General features: G+C 40.1%; 4 protein-coding genes across 5 annotated transcripts; 3 read left to right on the forward strand and 1 right to left on the reverse strand.

The window, feature by feature from the left end:
* Positions 1-1,308: 1,308 nt before the first annotated feature.
* Positions 1,309-2,640, forward strand: LOC104810620 (myrosinase 2-like). The gene is made up of 6 exons (XM_010536965.1): positions 1,309-1,536; positions 1,662-1,722; positions 1,819-1,880; positions 1,982-2,057; positions 2,132-2,251; positions 2,534-2,640. The coding sequence occupies exons 1-6, from the start codon at positions 1,357-1,359 to the stop codon at positions 2,638-2,640; spliced, it is 606 nt and encodes a 201-aa protein (XP_010535267.1). The 5' UTR covers positions 1,309-1,356.
* A 1,149-nt stretch (positions 2,641-3,789) lies between these two features.
* Positions 3,790-4,557, forward strand: LOC104810532 (myrosinase 2-like). Its single transcript, XM_010536871.2, has 4 exons — positions 3,790-4,016; positions 4,119-4,179; positions 4,276-4,337; positions 4,439-4,557. Exons 1-4 carry the CDS (start codon positions 3,837-3,839, stop codon positions 4,520-4,522), a joined length of 387 nt encoding a protein of 128 aa, XP_010535173.1. The 5' UTR covers positions 3,790-3,836; the 3' UTR covers positions 4,523-4,557.
* A 5,264-nt stretch (positions 4,558-9,821) lies between these two features.
* LOC104810534 (VHS domain-containing protein At3g16270-like) lies at positions 9,822-13,519 on the forward strand. Its single transcript, XM_010536875.2, has 5 exons — positions 9,822-10,451; positions 10,801-11,532; positions 11,768-11,923; positions 12,006-12,962; positions 13,181-13,519. Exons 1-5 carry the CDS (start codon positions 10,245-10,247, stop codon positions 13,220-13,222), a joined length of 2,094 nt encoding a protein of 697 aa, XP_010535177.1. The 5' UTR covers positions 9,822-10,244; the 3' UTR covers positions 13,223-13,519.
* Positions 13,520-13,540: 21 nt separating this feature from the next.
* LOC104810533 lies at positions 13,541-16,204 on the reverse strand. Of its 2 annotated transcripts, none has more exons than XM_010536873.1 (8): positions 15,984-16,204; positions 15,524-15,600; positions 15,074-15,302; positions 14,835-14,989; positions 14,681-14,726; positions 14,394-14,585; positions 14,173-14,229; positions 13,541-14,075 (listed from the first exon to the last, which is right to left on the reverse strand). In XM_010536873.1, the coding sequence occupies exons 1-8, from the start codon at positions 16,119-16,121 to the stop codon at positions 14,004-14,006; spliced, it is 966 nt and encodes a 321-aa protein (XP_010535175.1). In that variant the 5' UTR covers positions 16,122-16,204; the 3' UTR covers positions 13,541-14,003. The 2 variants fall into 2 exon arrangements, with proteins under 2 accessions (XP_010535175.1, XP_010535176.1); XM_010536874.2 differs by having other exon boundaries at positions 13,944-14,075; positions 14,394-14,582.
* Between the last annotated feature and the right edge of the window lie 135 nt (positions 16,205-16,339).

The following is a 16,339-nucleotide window of genomic DNA, read 5'->3' on the forward strand; positions in this document are numbered from 1 at the left end:
ATGATGTTTGGAACCAAATGTCAAATGAGTGAGTTATTCACATTGGGAGATGGCTTAACTTGCTTAGGGTTCATGATAGGGTACACTAATGCATCTAGAGATCATTTAGATCATTGGGAGATGGGTGAATCGATCCTCTCCCTTGGCGACTAGGCGTGCCTTAAATCTGTCAACATTGCCATCAGCCTTGTATTTGATTCGATAAACCCACTTACACCCTACAGATGCCTTATCAGCTGGCAGAGAACAAAGCTCCCATGTGTTGGTTCGATCCAATGCAGACAACTCAAGCAACATGGCCTCCTTCCATTGATCACAAGAAGCTGCTTGTTTATAGGTTCTGGGCTCTTTTAGTGAGGTTATAGAGAGGACAAAGTTTAGAAAAGAGGGATGAAGGTTGCGATAAGAGAGATAAGAGGAGATAGGATATAGATCCGTGGGTTTAGGGGATGGGGGTGTGTGATGAGTAAGATAATAACAGTGAAAATCTGACACAGCTTCTTGTGATCAATGGAAGGAGGCCATGTTGCTTGAGTTGTCTGCATTGGATCGAACCAACACATGGGAGCTTTGTTCTCTGCCAGCTGATAAGGCATCTGTAGGGTGTAAGTGGGTTTATCGAATCAAATACAAGGCTGATGGCAATGTTGACAGATTTAAGGCACGCCTAGTCGCCAAGGGATATACCCAATTGGAGGGTATCGATTATCTAGACACATTCAGTCCGGTTGCGAAGATGTCTACTGTCCGTCTCATTCTCGCCTTGGCTGCATCTCAGAATTGGCATTTGCATCAGATGGATGTCTCTAATGCATTTCTCAATGGAGATCTCGATGAGGTCATCTATATGGACTTGCCTCCTGGATATCATGAACTCAAGGGGGAGCCTGTCAATCTTAATCTCGTTTGCCGACTTCGTCGGTCTTTATATGGCCTGAAACAAGCGATCCGTCAATGGAATCTCAAGTTTTCGGATACTCTGATTTCTGGTGGTTATATTCAGTCACAAGCTGATACCTCTCTTTATACTAAGCATTCAGGAGCACAGTTTGTAGCTATTCTCGTTTATGTGGATGACTTATTGATTACTGGCAATGTCAAAGCTCTGCTACATCGCCATTTTCAAATCAAAGACCTGGGGCAGCTATACGTTGATTGATTACAGCAAAGGCTTACAAAAGAAAAAACCCTAAATATGAAAACCAAATCTGTAAGCTTCTAACAGTTAATGAACCCACGAGATTCATCTCATTCAAACCTCCCAAAGCAATAACACGGTGCTATATAAACCCTAGCTTCGGTCTCAAGTTTCACACAACAAACAAACATATAAGAGAGAGGAAAAAAAACTAAGTGATGAATCTTAGGGCTTTCTCACTCCTTTTCCTACTCGTGGGTTTTTGTGGGTTTAAGTGCAAGGCAGAAGACCTACAATGCGAAGAGACACAGCCTTTCACATGTAACGACACTGGCACTTTGAACAAAAGCTTGTTCGCCGATGACTTCCTCTTCGGTGTCGCCTCTTCTGCTTACCAGGCACTACATCTAATCCAACTTTTTACTTAATTAGTGACTAATCACATTTCTAATACATAATTAATGGACCATACATTCTAATATAATATATAATTATGCCTCGATCGTTTCTGGGCTTGCTTCAGATCGAGGGTGCGGAGGGTAGAGGTCTCAACATTTGGGATGGATTCACTCATCGTTATCCATGTAATATTATTTTAAATTAAATATAAATGTTCATCATTTTTCATCATGTGTATGTTCATCGCTAACTGTATATTGTCTTTGTATATTCTCCGGCAGGGAAAGGAGGACCAGACAACGCCAACGGTGACACGGCTACTGGATCATACCCAGACTTCAGTGTAAATAACTAAAATGTTACAATATAATATGAATCTGTTTATATTCGTGTACTTTGTATGTGTATATATACGATTGACGAAAAACAAAACATATGGTGCAGAGAGATATTCAAGTGATGAAAAAATTGGGGGTTAATGCCTACAGATTCTCCTTTGCGTGGTCAAGAATCATTCCCAGTACGTAGCGTGCATTACACTTTGATCATAGTAATATATACAAAGATCTGCTATAATTATTACACAATGAGCAGGAGGAAGGGCAAGTCGAGGAATCAATGAAGAAGGCGTTCAATACTACGATAACCTTATAAACGCACTTGTAGCAGCAGGTACGTACACACAGGCCAACGTGTATATATATGTAAGTTTCCGTACGTGTATATGTGGATAAATCTCTACGAAGAAAAATCGCAGCCATAGTCTCGCAAAACCTTCTTTTGCAAGTGAATTGTTACAGTTGTGGTTTAGCACGGTTTAATTGAATAGATCATAGTTGTGAGGGAAATATCTCCCTATTAGATTTTGTAGATGTGAGTTCATGTCTAAACTCTCTTGTATAATTCTATTTCTAATATAAATACCATTGACAAAAAAAAGTATGGTGTGAGATTCATATTCTTTGATTCTGATTTGCCTCGTTTTGATCGATGTAGAGGATAACCGTGATTTGAGAACAAATCCTTTTGAAGAGGAAGAGAATGATGAGACATCATGGAATGAAAAAGTACAAGTGGGATTAACGAGGCCAGAGGAACTTTAAGTTCGAGAACCACTCACATGACCAAGTGCAAATAGACTTCAAGTAGCGTTCGTGTGAATGGTTTAGGAAGAGTTCAAATCTAGACGACTGAAAGACGAGCACTGGAGCGAAGTTGAGATTTGGACGTGTCATCTACAACTACAAGTGACAAAGGTTCCGGCCCGAAAGAAATTTCCCTGTCTATTGAGAAACGAACATCTTGACCTAGCTACATATATAGAAACATCGTAAATTGCCATATAGACAAGATACAGCCCATTAACTAGTGAAGGACGAGAAATATATATAGAATTGAAACGAGCCGTTCCAGCCCTGACTTGGACCGTTTTAAATCGCGGATGCCTAGACCGATTCGAGCCAACATACGTTAACTCAGACCGATTTGTCGCGTCAATTTTGTTCAAAAACTTGGCCCGAACCATTCTAGTTCTAGACTGGACCGTTCCAGTTATATATATATCGGACCGTTTTAGTTCTAGATCGAAACGAATCATGTAATCGATTTTATTTAGAGGATTAAAACAAATCGTTCAAATCTGAACCTAATTGTTTCCACTTTTCCGAATTATTTCTTAATCGTTCAAACATAAGTGTCATGTACAGCTAAATTATAAAATAACCCTTAGAGTTAGCTATATATATGTAGTCTTATTAATCAATAATTTAAATTAATAAAAACCAAGAGAAAGAAGAAATGGGTTGGGTGAGATATTAATACTGAATCGCTTGTGAAGAATCGAAAAATGAATCTTTAAATGATTTAGCTTTAATGTTGAGAAGATTTTCTTTTCGGATTCGCATTCGGGATTCATGTGAAGGTTTAGGGCAATGTGTTTCCTCTTTCAGTCTAAATAATATCAACAAGATCAAATTTATAAGGTTTTGGTGTGAGCGGTGAGGCTCGTGATGTGTTTGGCCATTGATGAGATATTATCCAAATTAACGACTAACCTTCATTAATGTTTGTATACGGAATGCTAATTATTATACGTTGATTGATTACAGCAAAGGCTTACAAAAGAAAAAACCCTAAATATGAAAACCAAATCTGTAAGCTTCTAACAGTTAATGAACCCACGAGATTCATCTCATTCAAACCTCCCAAAGCAATAACACGGTGCTATATAAACCCTAGCTTCGGTCTCAAGTTTCACACAACAAACAAACATATAAGAGAGAGGAAAAAAAACTAAGTGATGAATCTTAGGGCTTTCTCACTCCTTTTCCTACTCGTGGGTTTTTGTGGGTTTAAGTGCAAGGCAGAAGACCTACAATGCGAAGAGACACAGCCTTTCACATGTAACGACACTGGCACTTTGAACAAAAGCTTGTTCGCCGATGACTTCCTCTTCGGTGTCGCCTCTTCTGCTTACCAGGCACTACATATAACCCAACCCTTTACTTAATTAGTAACTAATCATATTTCTAATATGTAATTGATGGACCGTACATTCTAATCGTTCTTGGGTTTGCTTCAGGTCGAGGGTGCGGAGGGTAGAGGTCTCAACATTTGGGATGGATTCACTCATCGTTATCCATGTAATATTATTTTAAATTAAATATAAATGTTCATCATTTTTCATCATGTGTATGTTCATCGCTAACTGTATATTGTCTTTGTATATTCTCCGGCAGGGAAAGGAGGACCAGACAACGCCAACGGTGACACGGCTACTGGATCATACCCAGACTTCAGTGTAAATAACTAAAATGTTACAATATAATATGAATCTGTTTATATTCGTGTACTTTGTATGTGTATATATACGATTGACGAAAAACAAAACATATGGTGCAGAGAGATATTCAAGTGATGAAAAAATTGGGGGTTAATGCCTACAGATTCTCCTTTGCGTGGTCAAGAATCATTCCCAGTACGTAGCGTGCATTACACTTTGATCATAGTAATATATACAAAGATCTGCTATAATGGATTTCCAGGAAACCAGAGAATCTCCCATGAAAATACAGAACCCAGTGATGGATTTGCGAGAGTCTTGACACGCTGCCCAATCGGCGTCCGTATAACCACTGAGTCGAAGAGAAGAAGAAGCAGGATACAACAAGCCTTGAGAAGGAGCAGACTTTATGTATCGGAGAACACGCTGAGCGGCTGAAAAATGATCAGATCTCAGGGAAGACATAAACTGACTAAGCTTTTGGACAGCAAAGCTAATATCCGGTCGCGTCACAGATAGGTAAATCAGTTTCCCAACCAGTTTACGATACAGCTTTACATCCTCAAAGGGAACACCAGAATCAAGACTGAGTTTTTCCTTGGAATCCATGGGTGTAGCTATCGGTTTACAGGAGAGCATTCCAAAATCCTCCAGTAATTCAAGAGCATATTTGCGTTGACAGATGTGAATCCCGAGTTTTGAACGTGCAATCTCTAGGCCGAGAAAATAACGCAGCTGCCCCAGGTCTTTGATTTGAAAATGGCGATGTAGCAGAGCTTTGACATCAGAAATCATGGATTCGTCATTGCCAGTAATCAATAAGTCATCCACATAAACGAGAATAGCTACAAACTGTGCTCCTGAATGCTTAGTATAAAGAGAGGTATCAGCTTGTGACTGAATATAACCACCAGAAATCAGAGTATCCGAAAACTTGAGATTCCATTGACGGATCGCTTGTTTCAGGCCATATAAAGACCGACGTAGTCGGCAAACGAGATTAAGATTGACAGGCTCCCCCTTGAGTTCATGATATCCAGGAGGCAAGTCCATATAGATGACCTCATCGAGATCTCCATTGAGAAATGCATTAGAGACATCCATCTGATGCAAATGCCAATTCTGAGATGCAGCCAAGGCGAGAATGAGACGGACAGTAGACATCTTCGCAACCGGACTGAATGTGTCTAGATAATCGATACCCTCCAATTGGGTATATCCCTTGGCGACTAGGCGTGCCTTAAATCTGTCAACATTGCCATCAGCCTTGTATTTGATTCGATAAACCCACTTACACCCTACAGATGTCTTATCAGCTGGCAGAGAACAAAGCTCCCATGTGTTGGTTCGATCCAATGCAGACAACTCAAGCAACATGGCCTCCTTCCATTGATCACAAGAAGCTGCTTGTTTATAGGTTCTGGGCTCTTTTAGTGAGGTTATAGAGAGGACAAAGTTTAGAAAAGAGGGATGAAGGTTGCGATAAGAGAGAAGGAGATAGGATATAGATCCGTGGGTTTAGGGGATGGGGGTGTGTGATGAGTAAGATAATAACAGTGAAAATCTGACAGGCTTCGCGATGGTGCCGAATAAAAAACCAAGCTTATTCTTGGCAGTAAGTACCTTGATGATCGAACGGGACCAGAGATTATAATTTGTTTCACCAACAAGCTTTTCCGAAACCAGACATAGGCTGGACGAATCAGCGGGGTGAAGATAGAGAGGAAAATGGGAATATTGTTTCATGAAAGACTATGTTTCGAGATATAGAGACAGTATTGGTCTGAAGATCAAGAACTTTATAGCCTTTCATGCCAAAAGGATAGCCAAGAAAGACATGATGAGTAGCTCGGGGAGAGAATTTGTGTCTGGCTTTATCAATAGTAGAAACGTAACAAAGAGACCCGAAAACCCGTAAACGAGAGTAGTCTGGTTTCTTGGTCGTTAGACACTCATAAGGGGATTTATTATTTAAAACAGGAGATGGGATCCGATTAATGAGATAGACTGCAGTGAGAATGCAATCTCCCCAATGAGCCAAAGGAATATTGGACTGAAAGAGTAGAGACCGAGCTACGTTTAAGAGATGCTGGTGTTTTCGTTCTACCACAGCATTTTGCTGAGGAGTATACGGACAGGATTTATAATGAATCAGGCCTTTGCTAGTGACAAGTTCTGGAAATGATAGTTCGTGAGCATTATCAGAGCGAAATGCTTTAATTGTCTTGCCATATTGAGTTTGAATAAACTGAAAAAACTCATGAAAACGTAGAACGGCGTCACTTTTATTTCTTAGTAAGTAGATCCAACAAACACGAGTGCAGTCGTCTACAATAGTTAGGAAATATTTATGGCCGTCTACAGTAGGAAGATGAAATGGACCCCATATGTCCAAATGAACAAGATCAAAAGCAGACTGTGAACTAGAAAGAGATACTGGAAATGGAAGTTTCCTCTGCTTGGCGAGTGGACAGACCTTGCAGCGGGAAGGAAACTTGGAAGTAGGAGTGAAGTTGAGTTGAGAAGAATGACCCAGGGCTTGAACACGAAGGTATGCAGGGTGACCAAGCCGCATGTGCCAAAGATCAAGAGAATCGGAAGTGGAGACGGCAGTGCACAGGGAGGAGGGACTAAAGAAAACTGGAGAAGAAGAGTCCTGTGCATCCAGTAGATAGAGATTATTCTGCCGCCTACCCCTCCCAATCATCAACCCCTGAGAAGGGTCATGTATTACACAGGAATCATGAGAGAAGAGAACATCATAATGATAAGAATTGGTGAGAGCACTAATACTTAAAAGATTAAAATGAAAAGATGGGACATAAAAGACAGAATGAAGGATAAGATTAGGAGATAGAACAATAGTACCAGCAAATGAAACCGAGACAGAGGATCCATTTGGCAGGGTGATATATATTGGAGAAATAAGCTTATAATCAGAGAATAGTTTCCAGTCACAACATATATGGCTACTTGCGCCGGTGTCAAGTATCCAAAAATTGGTAGAAGGATAAGAGGGTGGAGAAAAAATGGAAAAAGCAAATAGATCAGAAAATAATGTACCTGATGAGGAGGTAGAGGGGGTTATGGCAGCAACTTGTGAATCAGTAGAAGATGTACCAAGTCCCATAAGCTGAGTCTGAAAATGGTCGAAGAACGCCTGGGCTTGTTCAAGGGTAATGTTGTCAGCAGCAGCCTTAGAAGTATCCTTGTCAACAGCCGTATTGACCATGTTCACAGAGGGTCGAGCAACATCAAGAGAATCATGGCGAGGTTTCGGCAAAAGTGGAGGTTTAGGAGACCAGGTGGGGCGAGTGTTTGGTGGGTAACCATGAAGTTTGTAGCATTTGGAAATAGTGTGTCCAAGGATGCCACAGTGAGAGCAAAGAGGGCGAGGTTTCTGGGAAGAGGATGATGAAGGGCGAGGACGAAAAGAAGGATGAGTGGAGGTTTAAAAAGCAACAGAATCAGGAAGGGTAGGTACAGCCTGTCGTTGATGCTCCTCTTGAGCAATCATGTTGTACACCTTCGAAAGAGAAGGAAGAGGGTCAAGCATTAAGATTTGCCGACGAGCAGGGTAAAAAGAAGCGTTGAGTTTCATAAGAAACTTGACAACATTTTTCTTTTCACAAAGCGCAATGAGTTTGGCATTAGCTTGACAAGTGCAACCTCCACAAGAACAGGTAGGGTAAGGGTCAGAAATACGAAGTTCTTCCCAGATAGTATTGAGTTTGGTAAAAAAGGTAGAAAGATCAAGAGAATCCTGTTTCATAGTATCAACGAGTTGCTCAAGATAAAAGATTTTGGAAGCGTTGCTCTATTTGTAGCGGGTCTCCAAGGTAGACCAAATCACACTCGCGTCATCCAAATAGATAACCAAGCTGGCGATATCTGAAGCGACAGAGTTCGTAATCTAGGTCCCAACCAAGGCATTGCACCGAGACCACGCACCGTGATCGGAATGATCCAGATCAGGCTTCGCGATGGTGCCGAATAAAAAACCAAGCTTATTCTTGGCAGTAAGTACCTTGATGATCGAACGGGACCAGAGATTATAATTTGTTTCACCAACAAGCTTTTCCGAAACCAGACATAGGCTGGACGAATCAGCGGGGTGAAGATAGAGAGGATTAGAGTAAGGATCTGTGGTGGAAATAGGAGCTTCCAACCCAGATTCAGAGGCAGTGTCAGATGCCATGAGAAAGCAGATGAATCAAAATGAAAAAGAAGGACGGAAAAGAGAACGGCAGTCGGAGCTTTAGAGCTCTGATACCATAACGAAATGCAGAAAGTAATTTTGCAGAGAGAGAGTTTTGGATTTCTGGAATTTCTCGTTGTATTAAACAATGAGACTGTACACATATTTATACACAGCTATTCTACCAAATACATCAAAAATGCGTGTGTACACGTGGAGGAATTATTCTAACAGACTAACAAATCTGGTATAGCCTAAACCAAGCCAGCTCAATATACAATTAACCGGGAACTTGACCAAGTTTAGTGAACCAAAGATGTCATCTCTGTACCGATACTATATTCCTCTGTTATCAGATATGTAGCAGAGGAAGGAAAAGAAAGATCGAAATTTATACAGCTTTGATATAAAGTTCGTCCATTATTGATAATTGAATGGATATATTTTTCTTTTTACAACAATTAATGTCATAATATCATAAGAATATTATATAATTATAATTGGTTTAATCTTCCACTGCATTATATATACTGGCATGTATACTGGGTTATAAAAAGGTTTCATACAAAAAAAAATACAGATTGGGTTTTTTCTGAATTGAATATTCGGAAAAGAATAATTTGTTGGTATATTCATAATCGTTTACATTATTGTTGTAGCAATAAAAAAACCCTTAGAGGATTGTATTGTTTTAAAACATGTATCTCTTTATAATTCATAATCTTAAAAAAATATTTAAGTTGTCATTGAATGACTGTGAAAATGTATATAATTTGAAAATCTTGTAAAATCACAATGGAAATTGAATATCCTTTATGCTTTATTATTCTCATCTCTTAAAAACACTAATGTTGGTTTTCTGTTTCTCATTCCTTAAAAAAATAAATCTTCAAAGAGAAAATCGGGAAGTTTACGAAAATTTAATGGAAACTCTGAAATGTTAGATGGAAACAATTAAATTTAGAGGTGTGAGTTTTGGTAATTTTGAATCGAAAAATTTGATATCGTTTTCGAATTGAATCGTCCACAAATTTCGAACGGTATATTATATTTTTAAAGAACCAAATCTTTCTCGGAACCAAACGAAATTTTAAAAAACTAAAAATTTTCTAAAAAATAGAATTTTTTAATAAAAACCGAAATCAAATCAAAATGAAAGGGATTATTGCCTAGATATTTTTATAACACCAACAAAATCAAACCTAATAATTACAGAACCGAATATCAATCCCCGACTCCTAATTAAATTCGAAAATTGGAGTACAAAAGCGATTTATTGATTTATGTTATAACCTTTGCCAAACAAAAAGAAAGGGGGAGAAGAAAAAAACTCGTATGAATCAAATGAGGCAGTGAGATCCACCGAAGAGGCAAGCCTCGAAATCACCTTATTCACGTCTTCATCCTCCACCGGCTACTCTCTCTCTCTCCATTAGTTCTGGCCAAACCTATCAATCCGTTTCCAATTACATCATCATTTCCCTGTCGTAAGCGCAGAGTCCCAATTGTCCCTGGGTTGATTTGGTCCGTAGAGGAGGTTTCTGCTCCCGATCGCAACCTTTCCTGCGAAATCTGGTCTCAATCGTAGCTTCCCAGATCGTGTTTTTGGTGATCTGACGGCGTGAGACTGGTTCTTCAATCTTTGGCATTTGACCCCTTTGCGAATTCGTCTTGCGAGGACGAGCTGCTATCGTAATTTCGGGAATTAGGGTTTTCGTGGGCTCGCCATGGATTCCAGCAGGAGAGCTGTGGAATCGTACTGGAGATCGCGGATGATCGACGCAGCGACCTCTGACGAGGACAAGGTGACGCCAGTCTACAAGCTTGAAGAGATCTGCGACCTCCTGCGATCTTCTCATGTCGGCATCGTGAAGGAAGTCTCCGAGTTCATCTTGAAACGTCTTGATCATAGGAGCCCCATCGTTAAGCAGAAGGTATCCGAAATTGCACTCGATTCCTATTTCGATCGGATTCTTAAGTATAAGTTCGAAGCTCATGCGTGCTTTGGCTGATTAAATATTATTTCTTTGAGACCCTTTAGCTTGTGAATCTCTTGATTTGCATTTTGCATGCAATGGATTGGCTCAGTTTCCTAGTGCTTGCCTATCATATGTGAGAATGGTAGAACATGTGTATTTGGTCGAATGTAAAGAAAACTAGGGAGCATAATTAGTACTTAATTCTTACGATTATAGGGAAACGATGAATTTGTAATTATCCATACGAATTACTAGGAGTGGAATTTCAAGTTATGATGATTCTTGTTGCTGTATTCAAACCCAGGCTCTTAGGTTGATAAAGTATGCTGTGGGAAAGTCTGGTGCGGAGTTTAGGAGAGAAATGCAGAGGAACTCGGTTGCTGTCCGCAATTTATTACACTACAAGGGCCACCCAGATCCTCTCAAAGGGGATGCACTTAATAAGGCTGTAAGAGAGACAGCTCAAGAAGCTGTTTCTTCCATATTCTCGGAGGAGACCAGTAAACCCACTGCTGCTCCTGAAGGTGTCAGCAGACGTATCCAAGGATTTGGTAATACGAACTTTGAGATGCATTCCGAAGATAAGAAATCAATCCTGAGTGAGGTGGTGGGCATTGGAACTGCATCCATAAAGCAAGGACTTAGTACCTTTGCTCAAAGTCATTTGCCGAAGAAGAATGAGATTGGAAGCTACCGGGGCCCAAATCTCCATCGATCTTTAACGATGGAAGATGAAAACTCTAGTAGATATCAGCCAGTTATGTTAGGAAATGATGGTAACTATGGGATGCCGAAGAACACAGGCGATGGAAATTGGGGCCAAATTTCCGGAGGAGCGAGTGAAAATTCTGCTTCGGGTCATGTTGCGAGCAAAACACGTGAAGAGAAGCTGTTGGAAACCATTGTAACGTCTGGTGGTGTACGTCTGCAGCCCACTCGTGATGCTCTTCAGGTTTTCCTCTCTGAGGCCACAAAACTGGATGCGGTTGCTTTAAGCATTGCTCTTGACGCAAAGCTCCAATCTCCGCTGTGGCAGGTATTAACAATGTTAATATTTTCCAGTCACCTCCTTAGAAAAGTCACTTTTTAGTTTTTACACAATTCATGTCATGTTAGATGAATGATATTTCTTGTACTTGTTTTTGTGTTTGATAATGGTATTTGTGTTGTACTTTCCTTTGGCCATTTCTCCTACAGCATTCTAGACTCCTTCCATTTTTTTTTTTCTAATATATAAATCAATGGGTCTCTTTTAAATTCTTAATCTGCAGGTCCGGATGAAAGCTGTATGTGTTCTTGAGGCCATTTTGAGGAAGCAGGATGATGACAATTTTTCAATTATAGCTACATATTTTAGTGAAAACAAGGATGTCATACAGAGGTGCTCAGAGTCTCCCCAATCTTCTGTCCGTGAAAAGGCTACCAGGGTAAGATTCTGTGTATTAAAACTACACTTTTTGCTTAATGTTTAGTCGTTGGGTTAACCTAAAGATACCGGATGCGGAGCAGGTTCTGAGCCTTATAAATGGTGGACAGTCGAGTGGTTTGATGAGTAATTTAGAAACTTCGGTGAAGAGAGAGAAAGCTTCTACTGTTGATTTACCTGACTTGATAGACACGGGTAGCGCAGATTTTTTGACAGATGAAACTGTGACAAAACCAAATGATATAGGTATGGCCAGTACGACAGTGACAACGGCCCCATTAATGGATGATCTGTTTGGGGATAGCACAGGTGAACTGAATAACAAAGAGAAACAAAATGATGACGATCCCTTTGCAGATGTATCATTTCATTCTAGTGGAGTAAAAGAAAACCCAGATGACCTGTTCTCTGGAATGACTATTGGTGCAAAACCGGGTGCTGGTGGTAACCATACGAGAGAAAACAAGATTGAGCCTGAGCCACTGGATATGTTTGGCTCGATATCAGACCTTAAAACAGAGGCAGAAAACCCGAATAACATAAACGATTTGATGGGGAGTCTCTTCGTTAGTGGGAACACCTCAAATCAGAAAGGATCATCTTCCACCAGTACACTTCCCGAGAATTTGTTTGCAACTTCAAGCACTGCTGTCCACCAACCACCAGAAAATCCATCAGGAGGCTTGCTTGGTTCACAAATTCCTGGGTTTATGCAAAATCCAATCGCTTCTGTGGGTGTTATGCCATTCAATTTTCCTCCTGGGATAATGTTGAATCCAGCTTTTGCTTCTCAGCCATTTAATTACGCTGCTATGGAGAATTTGTTAGCTCAGCAGCAATTCCTTGGTAGTATGTCTAGTTTCCAGCAGCTTGGTAACGTGAATGCTCAGAGCGGTGGAAGTGGTTTCCCTGCCGGTACTAGTGGAGGATATCCCTCGCCACTTCCTGATGTATTCCAGGCAAATCTGACTAAACAGCCTCCAACCTCGGTTATGAATGGTTCAAAGAAAGAAGATACAAGAGCATTTGATTTCATCTCTGTAAGTTCGCATTCTCACTCTTAATATCATCTTTGCTCTGATCATTTTACCCTGGTGAGTGTGACATCAGGCTACTGGTAGGGAACATATTATATAAGCAAACGCCTGTTTGTCTCTTCACAAGACATAAGCTTAGTCGGATAGTCCCTACCTTCATAGTGAAGCACATAGAAATCTGTTTACTTTGATGAAGAGAGACATATTTGTTCATAATGCAGGATCATGTAGCGGCTGCCCGAGACACAAAGAGAGTATCTTGATGCCTCACGATAGAGATACTCGTTGATCAATCCGTAAAGTTTATGGAAAATATCTTGTTGGCTATTGAAGTGTGTTTTGGTCATCTGAAAATGGGAAGGAAGAAATCTGAGAGGTGGAGGTCCCTGTCTTTTCTTTGGTTTCTCTTTCGGGGTCATTCTGGATTTGTTTGAAGTTAGAAGAGCAGAAACTGCATAAGCCCACACAGCATTTTCCCTTGCCGATGTACATGTTCTTTGTTTCTTCTTTGGTTGAAAGAACGTGTAAAGTTGCTCCTTATTCATCTTCTTTTTCTTTCATTCACTTGTTTATTTTTCGTCTTTTTTTTTTTTGGTTGTGTATATGGAGAAAGAGTTTTTTTTTTTTTAACCTGGGCAAAGTTCAATGATTGAACTTTCATCTGTCACTTAAATTATCAGTTATCACTTTGCTGTTCCTGTAATCTCCCTGGTCGTGTTTGGTATTTGCATGTAAAGATTTACTGGAAGTGGAAAAAAAAAATTGTACCTCTAATGAAGTTTGGAAGCAACTAAAGATATTTTATGTTGGCTGCTGGTATTAAAGGAATGTACAAAGGACATCAAGTTTCCTAAAAGGGAAAAAGACAAAACAAAGATGCAAAGAGAGTATAGGTCGGAACCTGTGACTCTTTGATCTGTTCCTTTTGATTTGATGGCTAGGTTTGGGACAAATATTTTCTCAGGTGATTTCCAAGAACGAGAAGATGGAAAAAAAACATCATCTTTGCATTACACAATAATGCCGCTGCCGCTGCCGCTGCTGCTACCGAGGATGCTGAATTATCACTAGAACCGATTCCTTATCCTTATGCTTCTCGTTGGAACACGGTGTCGGCTGCAATGAGAAGTTATTACCCGAGCATCTCGGCTCGTTAGGACATACTTATGAACGAGCAATGCATTTATACACTCAAACGTAAACAAGAACTTACCACCCCAATGTTCCATTCATGGCTTCTAAATTCCTCGAAAGTTTTTGTGTCCATTTCCTGCAAATCAAGTACTAGCGTCACTAGAGTACACTGTACCGTATTCTCGTCCATAGTTGAAATGTATTGCTTAATATACGGCTTCCGAGTATTTGATATATCTATCATTGGGCAACAGAAGATACAACTCCATTGTCTAAAAGAGTGAAGCTTCTGCCACTTACCACACTGTAAATCGGAGGAATGATAGAATTCTCCTTGAGTTTTAGAGTCGGCATTACTGAGAAACGCGGTGCCAAGTCCTGAGACCTGAAAGTCCACCCGATATAGAGAAAGATGCAAAATTGCGCCCACTCTCGTACTAGTAGTCGAAGCCAATAATTCTGTGTAGAGTTATCCATGTTCATATAGATCTGCTAGAAGAAAGGTGATTGTGAATTAAAGAATGAAGCTGTTGCTTTCACAGATTGTGAGATTGAAGAACGACGGTAGGATGAACATATCGTCATACCACGGTTTCCGCCATGGCTACAATTTGCATGGCCCCTTGGAATTTCCTGAACAAAAAAGAAAAGAAACAATCAACTGGCTAAGTGCCCTTTCTCCAGATTTTTTTCTATCAACATCCACCGCAACACACAGATACCGAACGAAGAAAAACGTACTTGAACATGATGTATTTTGAGTATACAGCATCATGCATAGCTTGAACATTCTCGTCCTCGATAAAGGTCAGCTGTTCTCTTAGCACAGACAGATTTTGGGATATGTGGTGGAAAATAACATAGAATGATATCACATAATTGAGTATCAGAAGCACCTGAAGAACAGAAAAAAGACAGGAATTAGCTCATGAGACAGGAAACAGTTCATGAACGAGCGATGAAATGAGTAGGGAACTCACTGTAAAATAAGGAACAGAAGCTCGGTAGCCAACAAGAGTTAAGTAAAAGACACAGCCAAGTGAAGCTGTGGTTCGACGTTCGGTAAGAGAGAGGCGTTCGCATGTGATGCAGTAACCATGAGAGATCAGTAAGAACGACACGAAAGAAGCTGTCTGAAACAGAACGCCGGTCACATATACACCAAACGACATCCAAAGAGAGCATATGTGATGATGAAAACATGAATACCTGCACAAAAATCATCACATATCAATATGACCATTCTTGCAATTACACTCAATTCAACATCAATACACTGTTCATAACAACTGGATCTATGAGATTCTATTGCCACAAAAGGGTACAAGAAACACCATTCTAAATGAGTAAACTAAACATGGGCAGGTCGTAAAAGGGGCGAATGTTCTTCATGGCAATGACAATATCCCAAAGTAGAAAACAGGACTTACCAAAAGAGGAAAGATAGAGTGAGTTGCAAGGCTTTGATCAATGGAACCGAAGCAAGAGTCCACTGCAAACTGCTTGTCTGTCCTAATAGTTCAATGAATCAACACAAATAAAAGGAACAAAACAATGCATCAAAATCAGTGATGTTCCTTTACGAAGGACCAGAGGAGTTGCACTAGGAGAGGCAAATCAAACAGAATTGTCCGAATTTGCTCAACCATGAAAGTCAAATGCAGGTATTAACAAAAAACTTCTAAGATTTTAGGCAAAAGCTTCCATCACGATCAGAATCAGTGTGACTGAATTCCGATGAACAATCATCTACGGATGATCATTGGAAGACTGTCTTAACGGAGAATCCGACAACAACAAAAAATGCTTAGACCCAACAAAAACTATCGTCGACCCATGATTTGGAACCCCGGAACAATCGAATCAGAAACAAAAATTCGAGATTTTGACCTGAAAATGGCGATTCCTGAAGGTGTTAACCGTCCAGGAACAAGCCGAGAGAGACCAAATCGATAAAAAGGTTAAGTAGAGTGCAGGAAGTGGGCGGTACGACTCGTCGACGCCATTAATACTCCGCGATGCTTCCATTAGAAGCAGCCAATGATATATCCGAAGAACGAATTAGCTTTCTTACGAATTTAGAGTTTTCTCTGATCGAACGACTTGATGGATGAAGGGTTTATGATTTTAGAAAGCTTCACGTATATACATACATATATATATATATATGCATAATTATAGATGACACTTGTCACCTCTTTGCATAATATATATTTATCCCTTGAATAAAATAACTAACCAAAGTT

The sequence above is a fragment of the Tarenaya hassleriana genome, unplaced genomic scaffold, assembly GCF_000463585.1.
Source record: "Tarenaya hassleriana unplaced genomic scaffold, ASM46358v1 Cleome18, whole genome shotgun sequence".
Classification (NCBI taxonomy): Eukaryota; Viridiplantae; Streptophyta; class Magnoliopsida; order Brassicales; family Cleomaceae; genus Tarenaya; species Tarenaya hassleriana.